This window comes from Rhinopithecus roxellana, chromosome 11, assembly GCF_007565055.1.
Source record: "Rhinopithecus roxellana isolate Shanxi Qingling chromosome 11, ASM756505v1, whole genome shotgun sequence".
In the NCBI taxonomy this organism is placed as follows: domain Eukaryota; kingdom Metazoa; phylum Chordata; class Mammalia; order Primates; family Cercopithecidae; genus Rhinopithecus; species Rhinopithecus roxellana.
This window is the reverse complement of record NC_044559.1, coordinates 56657437-56678697: the sequence shown is the minus strand read 5'-3', so window position 1 is coordinate 56678697 and position 21261 is coordinate 56657437. Positions and strand designations below refer to the sequence as shown.

The following is a 21261-nucleotide window of genomic DNA, read 5'->3' as shown; positions in this document are numbered from 1 at the left end:
TAGGCTTTGCACAAAGAACATGTTGGACTAGAGACAGGGTCTTGCTCTGTCGCCCAGGCTGGAGTGCACTGGTGCAATCATAGCTCACTGCAGCATCAAACTCCTGGGCTCAAGAATTCTGCTGCCTCAGCCTCCCAAGTAGCTGGGACCATAAGCACGTACCACCACACCCAGTGAATTTTTAAATTTTTTGTCGAGACAAGGTCTTGCTATGTTGCCCAGGCTGATCACAAACTCCTGGGCTCAAGCAATCCCTGTCTCGGCCTCCCAAAGTGCTTGGATTACAAGCATGAGCCCTCATACCTGACCAATTCATTATTATTATACTAAAATTATATTAAAATAAACTTTATAAAGATCACTATGTAAGAATATTTAACTAGACTGTAAAATACTTGGATGTCGGAAATGTAACCTGGACTCTTAAACGTCTACCAAAATGCATGATGTGGTATTTCTCAATACAGAGTAACAATCAGTACATGCTAATGGTGGATGGGCTTGAAAGTATCAGACATAAAAGTATTAAATCATTCCATCTAAGTCCCAGAAGACAAGATCTAACATGCTAGAAAAAGAATACTTTGGGGGATATTTTCAAAGTAATCACAGAAGAGCTAGGCACCAAGGCATGTTCCTGTAATCCCAGCTACTTGGGAGGCTGAGGTCAAATGAGTTTGAGAACAGCCTGGGCAACAGAGCAAAACCATCTCTTAAAATCAAACAAACCAACTGATCAACAAACAAGACCTACAAGACTAAAAAGACACCGAGGTCAGTACAAGCAACATTAAAACAGCATGCAACACAGCCTCAGTCAGCCTGGGCACTGTGGCTCATAACTGGAATTCCACACTTAGGGAAGCCAAGGTGAGAGGATTGCTTGAGCACAGAAGTTCAAGACCAGCGTGACAACACAGTGAGACCCCGTCTCTAGAAAAAATACAAAAATTAGCTGGGTATGGTGGTGCACGACTGTCATCCTAGTTACTCAGGAGGCTTAGGTGGGAAGATTGCTTGAGCCCAAGAGTTTGAGGCTGTGGTGAGTTATGATCACGCCACTGCACTTCAGTCTCAGTGACAAAGCAAGACCCTGTCTCTAAAAAAATAAATAATAAATAAGAGTTTAATTCCAAAATCAGAAAGACATGGGGTATTTGATGTGTGGTAACTGGCACTATTAAATTATAATAAAAATACTGTATAAAAAATAGCGAAGATACAATGCAATCATTTTTTAAAACACGTAGCACATGCTGCCAGAAATCATCACTGAATATGTAATAGACACTATTCCCTAACAAGAGTATCTAAACATTCATCTCCTCCTCCATTTCCAGGTAGCCACTCTAGTATACCTCAGTTTGGAAGCCCACGACCATTTCAGTGGTAGCATTTTCCATCATTTGTGGCCTATTGTGTGTCTTTTTGATTAAATGAAAATGATCTGACCAGTGGTGGTTAGTCTTGGCCACCACAATAAAGTAAGTGTGGACAGCAGCCCAGAGTTACAAAGCAGCTGCACTTTCAGAGGCCCAAGGCCACCTGGCTTCAGAGCAGTGAGCTGGAGAGGCAGGTGCTACGAGCTGCTCACCCAACATCCATTCTCTTCTTTCTCCTTACTACTAAAACCCTGATGTGGCTGGGAGAGGAAATGTACCTATTTGGGATCAAACTACATTCCCCAGCTTCCCTTGAAAACAGGAGCTGAAGATAAAAGACAGCAGTTAAGAGCATGGCCTCTGGAGCCAGAATCCTGGGTTCAAATTCCAGCTCTGCCTCTTCCTAGCACTATGCTGTGAACTGGCTGTGAGGGGCAACTCATTTAACCTCTTTAAACCTCAATTTCCTCTTTGGTAAAATGCAACCATCCTTACAGATGTACTGCGACGATGAAATGAATTATTAGCCCGGTGTGTTGGCACATAAAAACACTAAATAAATATGAGCTATTTTATTATCACTGTTATCCTTAATTTCTGGTGCATAGAAACTGAATGGCACTTCTGGAAAAGATCCTGAGAAAGAAGCTGACTTAGCTAGAGTTGTAACCCTGAGGTGACAGTGAGGACAGAAATGCATGTTAAGACACTCGTGTTCAGGTCAGGAGATCGAGACCATCCTGGCTAACACGGTGAAACCCCGTCTCTACTAAAAAATACAAAAAACTAGCCGGGCAAGGTGGCGGGCGCCTGTAGTCCCAGCTACTCGGGAGGCTGAGGCAGGAGAATGGTGTAAACCCGGGAGGCGGAGCTTGCAGTGAGCTGAGATCCGGCCACTGCACTCCAGCCTGGGCGACAGAGCGAGACTCTGCCTCAAAAAAAAAAAAAAAAAAAAAAAAAAAAAGACACTCGTGTTCATAGCAGCCTTATTACAACAGCTACTGTGCACCGAGGGATGAGTGGATAAACAAAATGACGTGTGGACATACAGTAAAATACTCAGCTTCAAAAGGAAGGAAATCCTGACACACACAACACGGATAAACCTTGAGGACATTATACTAAGTGAAGTCAATCAACGGCAAGGAGATAAATACTGATTCAGCTCATGTGAGGTAGCTCGAGTAGTCAAACTCATAGAGACAGAGTGAAGTGGTGGTTTCCAGGGGCAGGGGAGAGGGAATTGGGGAGATGGTGGCTGATGGGTACCGAGTTTCAGTTTTGCAAGATGAAAGAGTTCTGGAAATTCATGGTGGTGGTGAAGTGCACAACAATGTGAGCGCACTTACTGCTGCTGAACTAGATGGCTTAAAAATGGTTATGGTGGTAAATATTAGGTATATTTCACCACAACTTAAAATGATAATAAAATACAGACTAAGGATGGTGGAATAAAAAGGATGTGGTGGCGCTGATAACACTCTGAGGTGACCATATAATCTTTGGGCTTCCAATCCCTAGACTTAATGAGAGAAAATAAAACTCTGGCTTGTTTAAGCCACAGGTATTTGAGTCTGTGCTCCAACCAAGACAGTTTCTTACAGATCAAGGCATGGAGATAAGCAAGCAAGGAGTGTCTGCTTTCATCTATTTGGCTTCCCAGTGAGAGAAAAGAATATATCCTTTGTAACATCTTTGGAAATGTTCCCATCTTCAGATCAATACCTAACTTGTTCAGTCTTATAGTTCCCAACAACTGATTCTGTCAGGATGGTACCCTCAAAGTCAACCCACAGTGGCCAACACAGTGCAGGGAGAAACCCAGTGCCTCCCAAAAGGCTAAGAGCAGAACTAATTGAGACAACTGCAAATAAACACCAATAGATATTCAGGCCAAAGCTGCTATTCCAGCTGATAAAGACTGTCAGTACTGAAAACAAAAGGAAAACAACAATCCATGAGTCAGAACTGATTTTCATTTTCTCCTCATTGTTTCTGATGCTATTTGGGTACTCTCCAGTTGGTGATGGCTTCACGCACTTTCTATTATGTTGGCTGTTAATAAGTGCTTTCTCTCTAATCAGACGGCTGTCCACCAGCTGTGTGTATAGACATCGGTGGAAGACACTTCTGAAGGGAGAGGTCCTTTTCCTTTGCTGACTAGACTAAATGGAAACAGGATAAAAATTCCGCTTTCATGACTCAGAGAATGTCCATCTTACAAGATAAATAATGTTTGAAGAAATTCTGTCAAATAGACAGGAGTGTAGCCAAAGAGTAAAGCATAGAACTTTGAGAATAAAATATAATAAGAACTGCATGGATAAAACTAATTTGAGTGTGGGACCTTCTCAAAAAGGAGTTCCACAGGAAAAATGCTATATAAATTTTTGTTTGTTCATTAAAATTAAGAAAGATAAAATCTTAATGGTAGCCCATTTACAGATGGTAATGGTATCTAACCATACCAAAATTATCAAACAACAGCTAACTGGTTACATGGTCTACCTTTTTAAAAATAATAATTAGTTCATAAAACTTTATTACTGAAAATATTAAAAAAAAATCAAAATTGTGTCACAGTAGGAAATACATATAAGTCTACACTTTCCTGGGAAATACACTTTCAGAAATAATTCCAGTTAAAATGTTTCTGAATGCAGTAAACGGAGAGTACATAACACACAGACTGACTCACAAAATTAAAAATGCATGTACAAATAAAAAGTTTGCATTAATAGTTTGAACATACCAAAGACTTTATGTTCCTTTGGATAGACATGAAAGATGGACACTGTTGCCCTGAAAAACAAAGATATCTGCCAATTATAGTATATTACAATTTTTTTTGGAAGTCAAGGGAATAGAAGCATTCATGAATCTTGGAAAAACAAATCCTGGGAAAACACAAACCGGAAATGTATGCAAGTACATAGTGGGGGCTCCTGATTGTGTGTTATAATGGTTAAATGTCACAATATTTTAAAACAATACTGGAAAAGAAAAGCTTTCTAAAAAGATAATTTTGGCCAGGTGTGGTAGCCGACACCTGTAATCCCAACACTCTGGGAGGCCAAGATAGGAGGATCACTTAAGGTCAGGAGTTCAAGACCACCCTGGATAACAAAGTGAGAAACTATCTCTACAAATAAATGAATGAATGAATGTACATGCCTGTGGTTCCAGCTACATGGGAGGCTGAGGCAGGAGGCTGCAGAGAGCCATGCTTGCTCTACTGCACTCTAGCCTGTTCAAACTGGGTGACAGAACAAGGCCTTGTTTAAAAAAAAAAAAATGGCGAGGCTGGGGGTAATTTTAAAGCTTGGACTTTGACAAAACAATTTACTGACTATAAGCACTTTTTTTCTTCTGTAAGCATGAGAGAAGACTGGAACTAGGGAGCTAATTTAGAGTAGCTAATACCATGAAGATCCTTAACCCACAGATATCTCTAGGAAGGTCGTACTCAGCAGGACAACTCCCAACACACAAGAGAAAGGCAGACAGTGAATAACAGTCTCTCACCACGGAGGGTAAGAAGCGATCCTACAGGCAGCAAAATCAATCACCAAATTTATTTTTCCTGCAACTTTCATATGTTAAGTATTTACTTACAAATTAATTCCTTATATCCTAAAAGCTACAATCCTTTGTGAAAATCTGCAATTAGGATTCATATGTCACCTAAATTGTCATTTCTATTGCTCAAAAACTATGGAAATCTGGCAGACGTGTTGTGCCTGTGTTTGTATCACAGTGTCAGGAAAAAAGCTCTGCTTCTTAAAACAGGGATATGCGATATTCTTAACTTGAACAAGCATTAGCATCGGAGCTGCTAGCCACACCTGCATCATATAGAAATGATTCAAGTATATCACAGAGTGCTGGGTAACCCTTCAAAATAGGTCCAGTTGACACTCATTGACTAAACACTCCACGTAGCCAAGACCAGGAGGACTTTCTGACCTCTCAGCAGGAACGATGTTAACCACATCATTCTAATTAATTAAAAACACATCCTTGCTTTACTGGCTTTGACCGCACTCTTTTGCTTTTCCTCCTCTCTCTGCAGTGGCCTCTTCTCAGTTACCAACAGCTCCTTCCTCTGCCCCACTCCTGCCCTGAGCTCCAGTGATATTCGAAGGGGCCTTAGAACTCTCTCTGGCCACCTTCTATTACTCCTTCCCTCTATATGCACTTTCCAGACTATCCGTTCACTCACACTGCCATGGTTTCAAGCACTACCTGACATGCCTTTGATTTCCAAACCTCTACAGTGCCAGCCCTTCCCCCTCTTCCACCCTCCCGTTACCTCCAGGTAGACCTATCACAGGCATATCAGATGCAACATGTCACATGTCCTCCAAACAGGATCCTCCTCCAGTATTTACTCGTGTGTGACTATCCACCCAGCTGACCAGGCTAAAACTGTGGCTGTGGCAATTCTTTCTTATTGTTCTTTCTCCTTTCTTTTTCTTTTTTTTTTTTTTTAAACATCAAACCAAATAAGCAAGTCCCCTAGAGTCTACCTGAGAAATACATCTATATGTCTCTGTCCCTATGGCTACCTCCATCTCTGGCCATGATTTTTACAAAAGCTGCCTCACGGTTCCTGGCATCCCTCTGGTCTAGTCCTTCAGTTCACTCTACACATTGTGGTTAAAGGAATCTAATTTTCTAAACACTGTAAACTTTATCAAGCTATTCTCTTGAATGGTTATCCACTATCTTTAGGAGCAGAGCCAAGCCATATCAAGAGTCATTTATGAGAGGCCACCTGCCTCTCCAATGCCTCCAGGCTCCCACCCTTGCAAACTGAGAGGATTTCCACCATTTAAATGGTGTTTTTCAAATTCTGTTGTGGAACTCACTGAAGACTTGAAATTGATTTAGTGGCACTTACTTACCATTTTAAAAAAAATGAATTGCAGACTACTGGTACCAACAGCAGCAAATACCCACAAAGTACTTACTTTGTACCAGGAGGAGTTCTAAAATGCTTTGTATCTATTAATTCACATTAGCTTCAAAACAACCCTGTGAGGCAGGTACCATTATTATCCACACTTCACAACTGAAAAAGTAAAACACAAAGAGGTTAATTAACTGGTCCCACATACAAGGCTGCTGAGCACACAGCTGGGATTTGAACACAGGACATCAAACTTTAGAGTTTAGGTTCTTAGCCACTACTCTATGCTGTTGCTCAATAAAATATATCACACTGCATTACACTGAGAAGGGCAGGTATCTTTTGTTTTGTGAAATGCTTATTTTAGCTATTTGCGCCCATACCTGTACATGAGGTTGCAAAGTAGGATGTATTTCTTCTCACAGATGATACCAAAAAGTTTAAATCCCACTGATGCAAAACACTCCTTTTTCCCCTTTGAGTTCAGAGAAGGAAGTCAAAACCTCTTTCACACCTCAGTTTTAATGTCATTTTTCAGAAGAAGGCAGATGGCTTCTAGTCTGAGCCAGGCCCATTTGTGGCAAGTTCCCACAATTTCCCCATCTCCCTTTCATGAGGTCCTGGAGCAGGACCTACTTACTCAGCGACTGTCCTCTCTCCTGTATCCACCACTAAATCCCCAACACCTCTAACAATGCCAAGGATGTAGTAGGCATTCCAGTAAATATTTGTTGAATGTATGAAACAAATGGTTTTACCTCTCAATTACTAAAAACATCACACCTGCTCCACACCCAAGTTTAAAAAAAATCCACCTGCTCATTATTAGAAACCATTTTTGCCAGGTGAGCAATACAACACTCAGAATTTATTTTACTGCCCAGGTGATTTTTTTTTTTTTTTCAACGCAGGTAAAATTTTATGTGAATGTGTTCTGCCTAAGTGATTATCAATGCTTTGCCACTGTGCTCAAAGTAACATCAGGCAACTGGCTGTTGCTACGGCCTAGAAAGAACATCAGAGGAAAATTTCCATCCTGTTAAGAGTACCTACTTGCAGTTGATCTAATCTTTACTTTCTCAAAATTGTTCCAGAATCAAGATATCCTGAGATAAATTAAACAGATGTCATCACTTTCTCAATTAAGAAAATGATTTTATTCTTGACACTGAGCTTCAGACATCCACTCCAAAAAAAAAAAAAATCTTTTTACTACTATAAAAGAAGATAAAATTTTTAAAAAGGAAATAAATCTGAAATTCTAGGAATTCAAAAGTTCAATTTGGGATGTTTTCCTAATAGATAAAATCAACTATAAAAGCAGGAATTCGATAACATTTTTTTTTTCCCCTACAATCTTCAGTTAGTGGAAATTTTCAAAGGTCAGGTTGGAGGACCCCAGACAGATGTGAGTCAGGTGATGCTGAGCTTGAATAACCCTGCCAAGGAGCAAAGCCCTGAGAGGTGAGCCTGTACCCGCCAAGGATCAGCCAATTGTGATCTGGGCGGCACTGACAGGGCATGGTTGAGGTGGAGAGGAAGACAAGGAAACAGAGGAAAGAGCAGAGGATGCAAAAACTGCTAACACATTCTGTGGAAAAGAAGAATGACCTCATGATTGTTTTGATAGGGGAAAACAAGAGGCAGCAATGGTGGAGCAAGATGCAGGCACAAGACGGCACACAGTAAGGAAAGGGGAAAATGAGGGTGGGAACAGGAAGAGGCAGAGAATGTGCAGGACAGAGCCACCTGGAAGGAAGAGAGCCGGAGGAAAGAGGGCATTGTCTTAAAATCATCCTCGTTCGTGTTCTGGAGCAGGGACGGCTGCCATTGCATCTATACAGACAGGTTTGAGGGTCTGTGAAAAGGGAGAGGAATGGGACAGCAGGTAAGTTTTTCATTAGCAGTAAAAATCCTTCAGAATTATTTTGGTGCCGGGCACTGCGTTCCATGCCTGTAATGCCAGCACTTTGGGAGGCCGAGGTGGGAGAATCACTCGAAGCCAGGAGTTTGAGACCAGCCAGGGCAACAAAGTGAGTCCCCATGTCTACAAAATTAAATATATATATATATTATTTTGGGAAGAGAAGAGACCATAGACACAGAAAACTACAGAAATCAAGTAGGAACAAGACGTGAAGGTCAGGTTCAAAAAATACTAACTTCTGCATTTCCAAGCTAGTAACAGACATCTTTTTTTCCATAGCACTCACAAGAGCAATGCCATGTCGCATAGCAATCTTGGCTCCCAAACAGGTTTTGGGGGTGCCAAAACCTACCCAGAAGGGCAAAGAAGGCTCAGATGGTGCAGAAGAGTGTTAGGAACATGGCCTTTGAGGTTGACCATTGTTCAAATTTGTTGTGACTCAATTACCTTGTGACCTTGGTAAGTTAGTTCTTCTCCAAACCTTTATGTTTTAGTTTCTTCATTCATAAAACAGGGCTAAAATTAGTACCTTATAGGGTTATTATGAGGCGTAAAGGGGCTACTGAAAACAATGTTCTCTGCAGTGTCTGCCAGTATCAACATGCAACAAATGCTGACTGCTAGCCACAGTATTGGCTATATAAGAAATAGCTTATTGTTTGCCTTAAAAAGAATGACTAACATACCACCTAACAAAATCGGAAATGTAATAAAACTGATAATAGATAATCCTCTAAATTAGCCAGGAGAGTGGAAATTGAGAAACCTTAATACAGCCAGTTAGAAAAATTCTGTAGTTGGTTTCCATCATTTCAAAGTATCTATTCCTTTGTATGAGCACAGACTGTAAAGTTCTTCCTTTATTTCCTTTTTTAAAAAAAGACTAACATTACTAGATAATATTGTCATTATAAAAGAAAGGGAAGGCACAATATAAGTATTATAAATGTCATGGGAGAAGAAACTAAGAATGTGAGGTAGTCATCAGTCTGTGAAGGCATACCTCAGATCCAGGTCCCAGGTGTGGGCTGGGCCCTGGTGCCTCTGGAGAAATGTGTGGATACCTAGCAGCGGTAGTGAAAGGGAAAGCCCAAGAGCGCCTCCAGTGGGCGAGGCAGAGGTTGTCTGTAAGTGGCCCATGGCTGGCGCCTTCAGAAGGGAGGCCTTCCACCCGCTCATTTGCTCTGCAGCAGCTGCCCACAAAGCTTGTAAGGAGTAAAACCAGTTTTGACTTCTTTAGAAACAGAATCTTACACATCTCCTGGACCCTGATGTTTTGAGGCATAGGCAGACATGAAAGGACAATTTTAACACCAACTCTTTGCTTAAATCTATCACTACTCAACTACAAAATCCTCAGCTTGAAAACAGGGAATTGCCCAACACGGAATATTTAATCTGGTAATCATAATTATCTTTCCTGACAGCCTTATGTAGAGAGTACTTAAATCATGGCTAGGCATGGTGGTACAAGCCTGCAATCCTAGTAGTCTGGGAGGCTAGGCAGGAGGACCACTTGAGGCCAGGAGTTTGAAAATGCCCTGGGCAACAAAATGAGACCCTATCTTTACAAAAAGTAAAAAAAAAAAAAAAAAAATAGCTGGGCATGGTGACATGCATCTATAGTCCCAGTTACTCAGGAGACCAAGGCAGGAGAATCACCTAAGCCCAGGAGTTCAAGGTTGCAAGGACCACATTACTGCACACCATCCAGCCTGGGTGACAGAGCAAGATCCTGTCTCTAAAAAAAAATTTTTTTATTAAAAAAATTCAAAATTAAGCCAGGCATGGTAGCTCATGCCTGTAATCCCAGCACTTTGAGAGGCCCAGGTGGGCGGATCATCTGAGGTCCGGAGTTTAAGACCAGCCTGGCATACATAGTGAAACCTTGTCTCTGCGAAATTAGGTGGGTATGGTGGTGGCTCATGCCCATAATCGCAGCTACTTGGGAGGCTTGAGGGAGAACTGATTGAACCCAGGAGGCAGAGGTTGCAGGGGGCTGAGATTGCACCAATGCACACCAGCCTGGGTGACAGAGCAAGAGTGTCTCAAAAAAAAAATCAAAATTAATTTTTTTTTAATTTACAAAAATCATCTACGGCTATTTTTAGCAGAATAAAAGAACTTCAATAATAAACCGGGCTGGCCATGGTGGCTCACACCTGTAATCCCAGCACTTTAGGAGGCCGAGGTGGGTGGATCACAAGGCCAGGAGTTTGAGACCAGGCTGATGAAACCCCATCTCTATTAAAATTACAAAATTAGCCGGGTGTGGTGGTGTATGCCTCTAATCCCAGCTACCTGGGAGGCTGAGGCAGGAGAATCGCTTGAACCTGGGAGTGGAGGTTGCAATGAGCCAAAATAGTGCCATTGCACTCAAGCCTGGGCAACAAGAGCAAAACTCTATCTCAAAATAATAATAATAATAATAATAATGATAAACCAAATACCATGATGTAGATCCATGGAGCACAAAAGGCTGCTCTTTGGGGACTGTCTGTGCAGTCACAGGTATGTACATATACAAAGGCAGAGACAACAGTGACATTGCCTTCCAAAGATGGGAATGCCAGCACTGTCCTGGTATGAAGACTTGTCATAAATTGCAAAATTACCCCCAACAGCAGTTTCCAGCATATGCTATTTACCACTGATTCCAAAAGTTTTATTTATTCATTCACTCAACACTGTTTTAGTCTGGATTTCATCACAAGCAGACCCTGGGACAAGGATTCAGGACAGTGGTTTAAGGAAAGAAACACTTGGGAGGGAAGTGGAGACGTCACAGTGGGGAGGACAGGCTGTCACAAAGGAGTATTACTGAGCTTGTGACACTGTGGGTAAGTGGAACACAACCCCACAGGCAAACTCTGGGAGTGGGGTAGGGGCTGCTGCCTCTCGACCTGAAATGTGCACAGGAATCTCCAGGGTTGTTAAGCTGCACATTCTAACGTCAGCAGATGTGGGAAGGGCCTGGGATTCCGCATTTCCGACAAGCTCCTGGTCTGAGGGTGAAGGGTGCAGACCTTATGACTTAGTGCTATAAACCCAAGGGCCATGGGGACTAGGGTACATTTACACTGGGATGAAGGCTGCTTCAAGGTGTTATTCCTGGACACATCCAGCAGGCCCAGATGGAAACACAGAGCTGCCTTCCTAGGCTTCGGAGAGGCCTCGGGCACAGAGGCAGAGAATGGCCACTAAAGGGGTTTGGCAATTGGCATCTGTTACACTTACTGGGCACTGATGATGGACGCACCATGCAGTCTGCCAGGGATACAGCAGGGGAAAAATGGGTTAACATTCTCTGTCAATGTCAATGTATATTTATATCAAATGAGTGAGATCTATCATATCTCAGGTAGGAGTGCAAATGCGAAAAATGATGCCAAAAAGTGGGTTAGAAAGCATCAGGGTGGGAGGGAGCAGAGTTTGAAAATTTGACTAGACCCTCTAAAAAGCTGACTCTTGAATAAAGATGTTAAAGGTGCAAGAGTGAACCTAGGAATACCTGAGAAAAGGCTATTCCAGGTAGAGGGAGGAGCAAGGGAAAAGGCTCTAGTGGACCCAGCAGGTTCAGGGAAGAGTAAAGTTACTGAACAAAAGAGCGGTAGGGACAAGGTCAGAGAGGTTGGGGTGGGAGACCAAGTTCTGCAGGACCCTAAGGATTTGGCTTTTGCTCTGTGTGGCGCTGAGGGCTACTAGGGCATTAAACAGAGGAGGGAAAAGTGACTTCTCGCTGTGGTGGTGAGAATATACTGCAGGAAGCAGGGGTTGAGGCAGGGAGCACGGTGAGAGGGCTACTGCCTAAGCCCAGAAGAGAGCACACGGAGCTTGGACCACTGGAGCACAGTAGCAGCAGTGGGGGAGCTGAAAAGTAGGATTGCAGATGTGTACCAAAAACAGAGCTGATGGACTTCTGCTTTTATACATTCATAAACTACTTGTGGGGCATAAGGGAAAATCAGGTGTCAAGGATCACTCCAAAGCATTGGATCTTACCTATTGAGAAGACAGAATTGCCATTATCTAAGAAAGGGAAGGCTCACGGGAGCAGTTTGCGGGGAGGGGGAATCCAGCAGTGAGGTGGGAGCCTGTGAAGTTTCAAGTGTCTGGTTGATCTCCAAGTGAATGTGTCAAGAAGACGGTTGAGACTACAAATGAAGAGTTCCAAGAAAATGTCCAGCAGGAGAGGTGAATTTGAGAGTCATCTGCCTATAGGCTGTATTTAGATCACAAAGGCTCTGTTTCCTGAGAATATCGAACCTCTGTGTTACCAAAAGGAGGAAAAAAAAAAAAGGATTTTGGACTGCTGAGCCCTGGGGCACAACGAGACCTGGAGGACAGAGCATGGCACAGAATTAGCAAAGGAGACAAGACAGGGTAGGCCGGGGAGGAGGACGAAAAGCTGGTAAAGGTGATCTCAAAGGAGAGCCAAGATCAACATGCTGGGTACTGCTGGCGGACCACGATGAGGGACGAAAATGGACCCGGACTTCCCAAGGAAGAGGGAACTGGCGACCTGGATGAGAACAGGATTTGTTGAGCAGAAGGGGTGAAGGATTCATTTAAGCAAGTTCAAGAGAGAATGGGAAAAATGAGACAGCAAATATATCAAGGGGTCTGCTGTGATGGGCACAAGAGGACATGAGATCATAGTTGGAGAGTAAGTAGGGCTAAGAGATAATTTTCTCTAAGATGGAGGGGGTGACAGCATGGTGCAAAACAATGTGAATGATCCTGTAAAGAGAAGAGCAATGCCAGGGGTAGTGGCTCATGCCTCCTCTCAGCATGCTGGGAGGCAGAAGCCAGAGGATTGCTTGAGGCCAAAAGTTTGAGACCAACCTGGTCAAGAAAGTGAGATCCCACCTCTATATAAAATGTAAAAAGTAGTAGGCACAGTGGTGTATGCCTGTAGTCCCAGCTACTGGGAAGGCTGAGGTGGGAGCATCACTTGAGCCCAGCAGTTCAAGGTGCAGTGAGGCATAATTGCACCACTGTACTGCTGCTGGGCAACAGAGCAAGACCCTGTCTCAAAAAAAAAAGGCAGTCACAGAGGGATCAGATCGATTTAGAAGAGAAGAAAGAATTAAAAATTGTTGGGGCAATGTCCTGCAAGAGATAAGAGAGGACCAGAATGGTTTTTTGGGAGCTTGGCCTTGGCTTACAGCATAGGATGGAGGTGGGGGCAGAGGTTCAACCATCCCCCGCCATAAAAAAAGAGCAGTCATGGATGATGCAGAAAGGATTAAGAATTGCCTGCCTCAGAGGACCACAATGGTTTGGCCCTTGGCTTAAAGCATGAGATGCAAGTGGGCAAAAGGGTCAACCATCAAAAAAAAAAAAAAAAAAAAAAATTGCAAGCAGAAAGGTTAATAGGAGACCTGGTTATTTCACTATGATCCAAAATTTAATCTGATTTTAGTCTTTTGCTTCTAAATTGGCTATTATTAAACAAAGGTCAGAAGAAAACCATTCGACACTCAATTAGGAAAGAGGTCCCCCAGTGAATTCTTTAAAAGATTGTCAGGATAAAACAATTACCTTTATACACTAATTTGTGGCTTGATAAAAATACATTTAGGAATAACATGTACTTGATCTATTATATTTGATGTAAACAATATGGAGACTTAATGGTAACAAGCATTCAGAAGGAATATTTCCAACATATGTTGTGAATGTCATTAGCTGAGCTTGTCTTCTAAGTGCATTTTTCAATGGTGTGATAGTATTTATTTACCCTATGTTATTAGAAAGTGAATAGTCAGTAGCCTTCAATTTTCACATCAATTGCAGAAAAAAGATTCTATTTTCCCCACAGCCTGGAATTGAAATTGACTTGGCATCTCAGAACTGTCAAGAATTTCTTTTGCGAAAAGGTTTGCTTTACAGAGACTATAAAGTAGGTGTCATCCTTGACACTTGCATTCTATATTCACGCCACAGGTCTATGGAAAAGAAACGTTAAAGAACATCAGAAAAGGTCTGAGAGAGGCCTGGCCGTCATGCTTTGTGCCTCCTCAGCTTCCTCTGCATTCAGCCTGGACGCTGTGGATGTCAGAGGTTCTCTATTTAAAACTGCTAACCAGGAAAAGAAGAATACTTGAAGAATATGATATCAACTACCTTAGAACTTGTCTTTGCTAGCAGGTCAGTTGGACATTTATTTTCCTGTGTTAAAAATGGGAACCTCTGCTTCAATTCAAATTAACAGAAGCATACATTAAATCCTTAGGATTTACAAATTCAGAACTCATTCCAAGGAAACCTCTCAGCATGTATAATTACAAACCACAGCTGTTCTTTGTCCAGGTGACAAACAAGAAAGCAAATAAAATTATGTAAAATCTCAGCGTGTGTCACTCGGAGAAGCATTGTTTTCCATGTACGTACTTTAACTGCATTCCTTAAATCATCAGCAGATTGCACAGGATGCCACTTGATGTACCAGTGTGAAACTGGTTACATTAATTCCCATGGCAATTAGGGCCCAAGTCATCAAAAACTAGCATGACCAAATAAACCCTCTTCTGTGTGTCTCCTTCCTAGAACTGAGGGCTTTCACTTGGGCAGGGGTGAGGGGAGAACTGCAAACTGCTTTCACGTCAGAGCACAGGTCAAGCCTTCTCACAGGCACTCAACCCAATCCACAATACCCTTTATCAGATGGTTTTCAAGACTTCAGTTATTTATTTTTATTTTTTATTTTCAAATTTTTGTTAATAGAGACAAGGGCTTACTGTGTGGCCCAGGCTTGTCTAAAACTCCTGTGCCTGGAATTACAGGTGTCAGCCAATGCACCCAACCCATGTTTATTTTCAGTAAGAACGCAATACTAAAATTTTCAGGAAAAAGAGCTAACTAAATAAACAGCCTCTGTCTCAAATTCTGGGAAGCCATGAATACTGAAACTGTGAATTAAGGTTTTTTACAAGAGAGAAGGCTTCAATCCAAAGTAAGGACCATTGGAGATCCACCTGCACTAGCATTGGATCTGTGATGTAAACAGTTGGTCGGGCAGAGTCTTTGCAGAAACATTTATGAAAGAGCGTGTGCTCTCTAGACACGTGGCCTCAGCAAACCTTGGGATTACTATGTGCCAAAGTAGCTCTGCTTTTTTCACACAGGAAGAACTTGCTGGTTCAGCCATCTAAGCACAGAAATTTATTTTCCTAGGCCACCAGCCCCGCAACTGTCCATTTTTGGTCTAAACTCTGTAACCCACAAAGGGACTGAAACCTTTGCCAAAACTGGTCCATCTGGTCATGAATCTATCCGCTGCATCTCATCCCTGATGGGTGACTGTACCAGGCCCACAGACCTCTTTGCCTCTGCCCTGCATCACCTGTGACATCTGCCTGTGTCCCAAGTCATTGGTGGTTACACAACACAACCAAATGGGTGGTGGCCCTTAACAGAATCTTGAAAACTCTGATTCTAACATCCAATGGGTGTGTGCTGATGATTTCTGAATACGCCAGCAGTGAGAGGACTATGGTTTTCCACTATGAAAAGGGGCCAATAAAGAAAGGAAAGAGAAACAAACATATCTCTGCCTTTTCAAGCAGTAATTTAAACCCCAAGCTTGAAATCAAAATCAAAAAGTTCCACATGGATTAATAAGGAAATTACTAAACCATCAAACTGCTGATGTCGTAAACAAAATTCGTCAACAGCCACTAAGAATTCATTAAAAGTAAATTTATTGTTTGTTTAAAAAAAACAACTGTGCAATATGTGCTGCTCAAGACATGTTTTGAATCGCTTTGTTGTTCATCTCTTCTCGGGCTTCAGTTTGGCAAGGCTAAATGAGAGACATGGTACAGACACACAGTTAGTACAGGTGAGGAAAGCAACAAGAATCTGTGTTCTTTTCTCAAATGCCTAGGATGTATAATCCAAACTACAACATGCAGTTTTAAAACCTGATCATGTTCATTGTGTTCTGAAAATGATCATATTCTAAAAAGGAAAAGAGAGCAATATATCTGATTTCAACCAAACAAGGTTACAAACTAAATTATCTATTTCCTCTTCAAAACTGAATAAAACAATGCTTCGGGGACTCAGGTAATCATTTTAAATGTAATTGGAGGATTCAATTTTAATGGTAATATTGCAACATTACTTTTGCTTTAGCTTTCTGCAGTGATAGGTTCTCAGCTATCACATATGGACAACAGCTAGAAATAAATCTGAGACATGTACAATAAGGTCGCGTCTAAGAACCTTCAATTTTAGAGTACATACAATTTTATGATATTCAAACGATAACAGTTCCAATTTTGCAGCAAAGCAATATCAAATTACCCTTACTCTAGGGCTCACAAAAAGAGAGCACATGATTTTAATTTCTTAATATCCGAAAATACAATATTTTAGTATCTTGCTGGTTATTTCAATTTGGAGATTAAAAGCTAAGGCAAAACCATGTTGCTTAAGAAGGCTGCTTTCCTTTAAAAACGAATACATTTAAAACATTAAAAAACATATCTCCCTTCTCCTAAAGTACATACTCAATTTCCCCTTTCATGACAATTTCATATAATTGAAGAATTCTCAGAAATATCCTCCAGCATTAAATTTGAATAGCTGAGTATCTGAGAATCAAACATACACAGACTCAAACTTTGTGCTCCCCGCTCTGCTCTGCACTCTGCACACAGAATGATTACATTTACAAGTCACGTTTACCTGTTTTGTAAGCACACTCAGGTTTCTCAGATACAAAGCCATTTTAATTAAGGTGACAGACGCTCCTTGTGTGCAAAAGACGTAGTATGTACGAGGAGAAATTAATACAGGAAAAACTTTGCATTTGTTATATGATTCCTTATAGATTTAAATTTCTGATTTAAGACTTGCATTAAGGCGGCATTTGTAGTTCATATACTCCATAATTTATAAACAGAAGAGTGATTCATATGACTCACAACATTCTTTCCTAGAGCTGTTTATCAATAATTAAAGCATCTTTGTGACTACCATTCAATGTATGAAACAGAAAACCATGCTATCTATATATGCCAATGACTAAAATTTATCTACTCATTTCCTCTGGTACAGTATTTAAAACAAGGTCTATCTATTTGACCCTCACCATATTTAACCAAGCATCACAGACAACCTGCTGGGGTAGGAATAGTGTATGAGTGGGGGTTGCGGGGAGGCAACAGGATGATGAGGGTAGGACAGGATGGTAGAGGGAGGAGAGCCTGTGAGCCTGTTTTTAAAGGAAAATGTATTACTTCCTCAAGCAGACTAAAGAGAATAAGCTCATAGGCTGCTATATTTACCTACAAATCTAGACTCCCAATACCGAATGTCCCTTAGCCTTTTGTTTTCTGAACTACAAGATAGAAAGAAAAGCATCACAGATGCACCCCTGCTTTATACTTCAGACCTGCATGATCCTCCATATGTGAACCCTCTTGCAAACCATACTAAGAAATATATACATGCACATGCATGTTCTGATTAAGCTGTTTAAAAGCAGCACTGCTAAGGAAACCACATCCTAGTTTCCTTAAAAGACCAAAGAGAAAGGAATAGACCAATTTTTAAATCTTACTGTAGTCCCCTATGTTGTTAGGAGAGAGAGAAAAAAAGAAGGAAACGTAAAATAATCAACCTGAAAGTATATTCACCTCAAACAATCAGATCCAGTAGGTATGGAAGGAAGGTAGTTTAAGAGAATGTTTCAAAAAATCTAACAGTGCTTTAAGAGTCTTCTCAAAGACTAATGACTACCATCATCGTGTGAAGGAAGGATCAAGAGCCAACATTCAGTAACAAAAAAGCTATTTCCTGTTTAATATATTATTCTGAACTCATATTCAAGGGGCAATATGTGGCAACCCACTGGGAAAGGGCTGGTGCAGCAGTTTGCAATCTGATAGAACCCAGCCATGCCCGGGGGCACTAGACAAGATGCTGCCACTCTGGTCAAAGGTATTTACATTCACTGTGGGGTACTGTGTTGCTCTGCTGGGAGAAGAGCTCTCTTTTGTGGAATTCCATAGACTTCGTGGTGTAAACACTGTACCATGGCAGATTTCCAGCTATCAGCATGATGTCACTAAACACAGGGCTGGGAAAGCTGCACAGTCATCATTATATAGTATTAGCCCCATGTCCATGCCATAAATGCAAATAATGTCAAAAGTAGAGATCATAGTATAGCAAAAATAATTAGGAAGTCATGTATTTTGAGTATTAATTACCTTTGCTTTTTAGATAATGTATTTAATTTTTAATAATGGCTATGTTTGACAACAAGCTTGCGAAGTTTCTAAAAACTGATCAGTTGGCTCTTGCCAGCCAAAGCGGGCCTGACTCCAATATACCACTGATATCACATACCTAAAAAAGTATGAATGTCTGTTATTTTCTTACTAGTCATTCTTAAACACTGGGAGACTATCAGCCTAAATTTTAGGAGGGGGGGAACCTTCAGCCCCTGCACCTGCATACAGAATTTTATTTTCAAGAATATGCACAGTCAACTTCTTTATCATAAAGCTGGCTTTCATTATAGGTTATGGGTACAGGCTATAGATACTGATCTAGAGAAAGCATCACGTAATGCTTGACAGGACTTCTAGAAGAAAGAGAGTTGTGTGGTGGTGTTCTTCAAGGTCTCTTAGAAACAGTACACATTTCTCCCACACTCTGCTCCTCTGGCCCCAGATAGAGAGCTCTACCACAGGCCTTTCTTCTGGAGTTGCAAGCTACAGAAAAAGATCACTTATAATTAAAGTAATTCTAAGATACTAGAAGTATTTTTTTTATTCCATAACCAGAACAGAGCACTTTATCAGATAAATGTTGGCCAATGAATGAAAACTAACAAGCCGTTAGCTTTCAGTAAGACATCAGGAGAGCCCCTGGAAGTGAGAATGTGCCACAAGTCTCAGGGGAAGGTTTCTCCCATCTCTAACCCTATAATTTGAAGAAGACAGTAGTATAAATTCCTTCCATGTTAATTGACGGGCAGCAGCCTTATTTCTGTGCACTGTGGAGGTGCCAGTTTATGAGCTGTCAGTCTGCACATACGGAACAAAAAGGCCCTTGGCTAACACAGAAACTGAAATAAAGTGGCAGTTAGAGCAATTTCTTCCTGTATGATTCTTGGACACAGAGTATAATGAAGAAACATGATCTGACTGAAAAAGGATTTGGGGGGAGCCCTATATAAACTAGAAAAACTCTAATGAAAAACTATGAAAATCTCACAGTTCTGAAGCACTGAGAGACAAAAATCTAATCATATTGAAATAAAATACTGCTCATAGACTAGGCTTTGTGTTAATGTAAGTCTAGAGTTAAATCTCCTTCTTCTATGCACTTAATCAGACATCCACAGAACACATCTGTTGAGCTATGTAGCCTTCAGGCTGGGCCATGGTTCCTCGACTTTCCAGGTCTGACTATCTATAACTCCCTGAGTTATGGAGGTCAATTTCAGGATTGTAAATCAACAAATTCTATGAAAATGAAAACTGTTGTTCGCATTTTGCAATTTTAAAGTAAGTTTTTTAAAAGGAGGGGATCCATAATGCAGGATAACTACTTTTGGAAAAGTCAAATGGCTGTGCTGTATGTTTTCAATTTTAAACCACTACCTTGATATGTTTAGGGGTTTAATTTATGGAACAATCAAGCAATCTTTATATTTAACATTAAATGCCCGAATATTATAAATTATCTTAGATGAACGTTTATGGGAGAGTTGCAGTGCAACTTCTGAACAACTTGTCACTTTTATTGTATGGCAATGATTTGTAAAAAATGATATGCTAAGTAATCCTAGAGTATAATTTAGGGGCACAAAAACAACTGTCAAGAAACAGCCAGAGACCACATTTAATGAAATCTTTACAGACTGAAGTAATAAGTATTAAATTAATCAACACAGCTTAATTGAAGCTCTATTTGTAACATTTTTTATTAGACTTGTTATTAATGAACCTTTAAATGCTACCACTAACTTTAGTTCTATGTTTAAATTTAAATAATGAACCATTGTTCACACACAAAAAAGAACAAACATGCTTTAATAGCCCTTTGTCTCAATGGGGCTTTCACTCTTACACATAACTAAGATACAGACATGTCCCTCCTACCTCTCAACAATTATTTACATGGTTTGGCAAGATATAATCATTTAGGCTGCTAAAATAGTCTGAAAATATCTAACATGAAATCCATAACAAAGTAAAAATGAGGTAGGAAAAGATTATACAAGAATTTTGGTTGATCTCAAAGACAATGTTTTCAAATCTGTGTTTTTCAGTGCTTTTAATTTTTTTTAATTTTTTTTTTATTTTTTTTAGAGATTGGAATGATCTGTTGCCCAGGCTGGATCTGGAATCCTGGGCTCAAGCATTCCTGCCAGCTCAGCCTCCTAAGTAGCTGGGATTACAGGTGTGCACTACTGTGTCCAGTTTTTAGTACTTTTTGCTAAGTTCACACTCCTGTATGTTTAAGGAGATTTGGGATTGGGATTCTGGGTAAAGACTTACCTGAACATGTCTCCCAAGCCCTTCAGCATTCCCTTCTTGGCTTTCATTTTATCCTTCTCCTTATCTCTATCTTTCTTCTTTTCCTTTCCAGTTTTATCCTTTTTTCTATCAGTCTTATCACCTTTCTCTTGGTTTCCATTCATTTGTCTCTCCAGAGAGTGGGAAGGCTGATCACTGGCTGTGGATACAGACTCTCTCCCTGATCTTGAACTTTCTTCTGTGTCTTCTTCCACTTGCAAGGAAAGAAAAAAAAATAGGGACACAGTGAACCAATGCAACAAAAATAACAAAGCTAAAATATATTCAAGGACTTTACTTTCCCATACTTTTATTGCAGTATGGCCCTGCCAGCAACATGGATTGCAATGTTGTTTAACTTTGAGTAGAATTAAAATGGAATATGTGATGTGGATGCCTCCTATGTGAAGATCATGTGCCAAGTCAGTAGTAGCAGAGAGGCAGCTTCCTGGTGGGACGCTGATGCACCCACAGAAACACCCTCTAAGAATCAGA

General features: G+C 40.9%; 1 protein-coding gene across 9 annotated transcripts in view; it reads right to left on the bottom strand.

Annotated features, from left to right (window-relative positions):
• The window catches only part of PARD3 (par-3 family cell polarity regulator), a 341196-nt gene that overhangs the window by 190270 nt on the left and 129665 nt on the right, over nt 1–21261 (bottom strand). For all 9 annotated transcript variants that reach the window (XM_030940996.1, XM_030941003.1, XM_030941000.1 and 6 more), the window contains one exon: nt 20749–20980. In XM_030940996.1, the coding sequence (XP_030796856.1) occupies nt 20749–20980 (232 nt within the window). The remainder of the gene's footprint in view (nt 1–20748; nt 20981–21261) is intronic.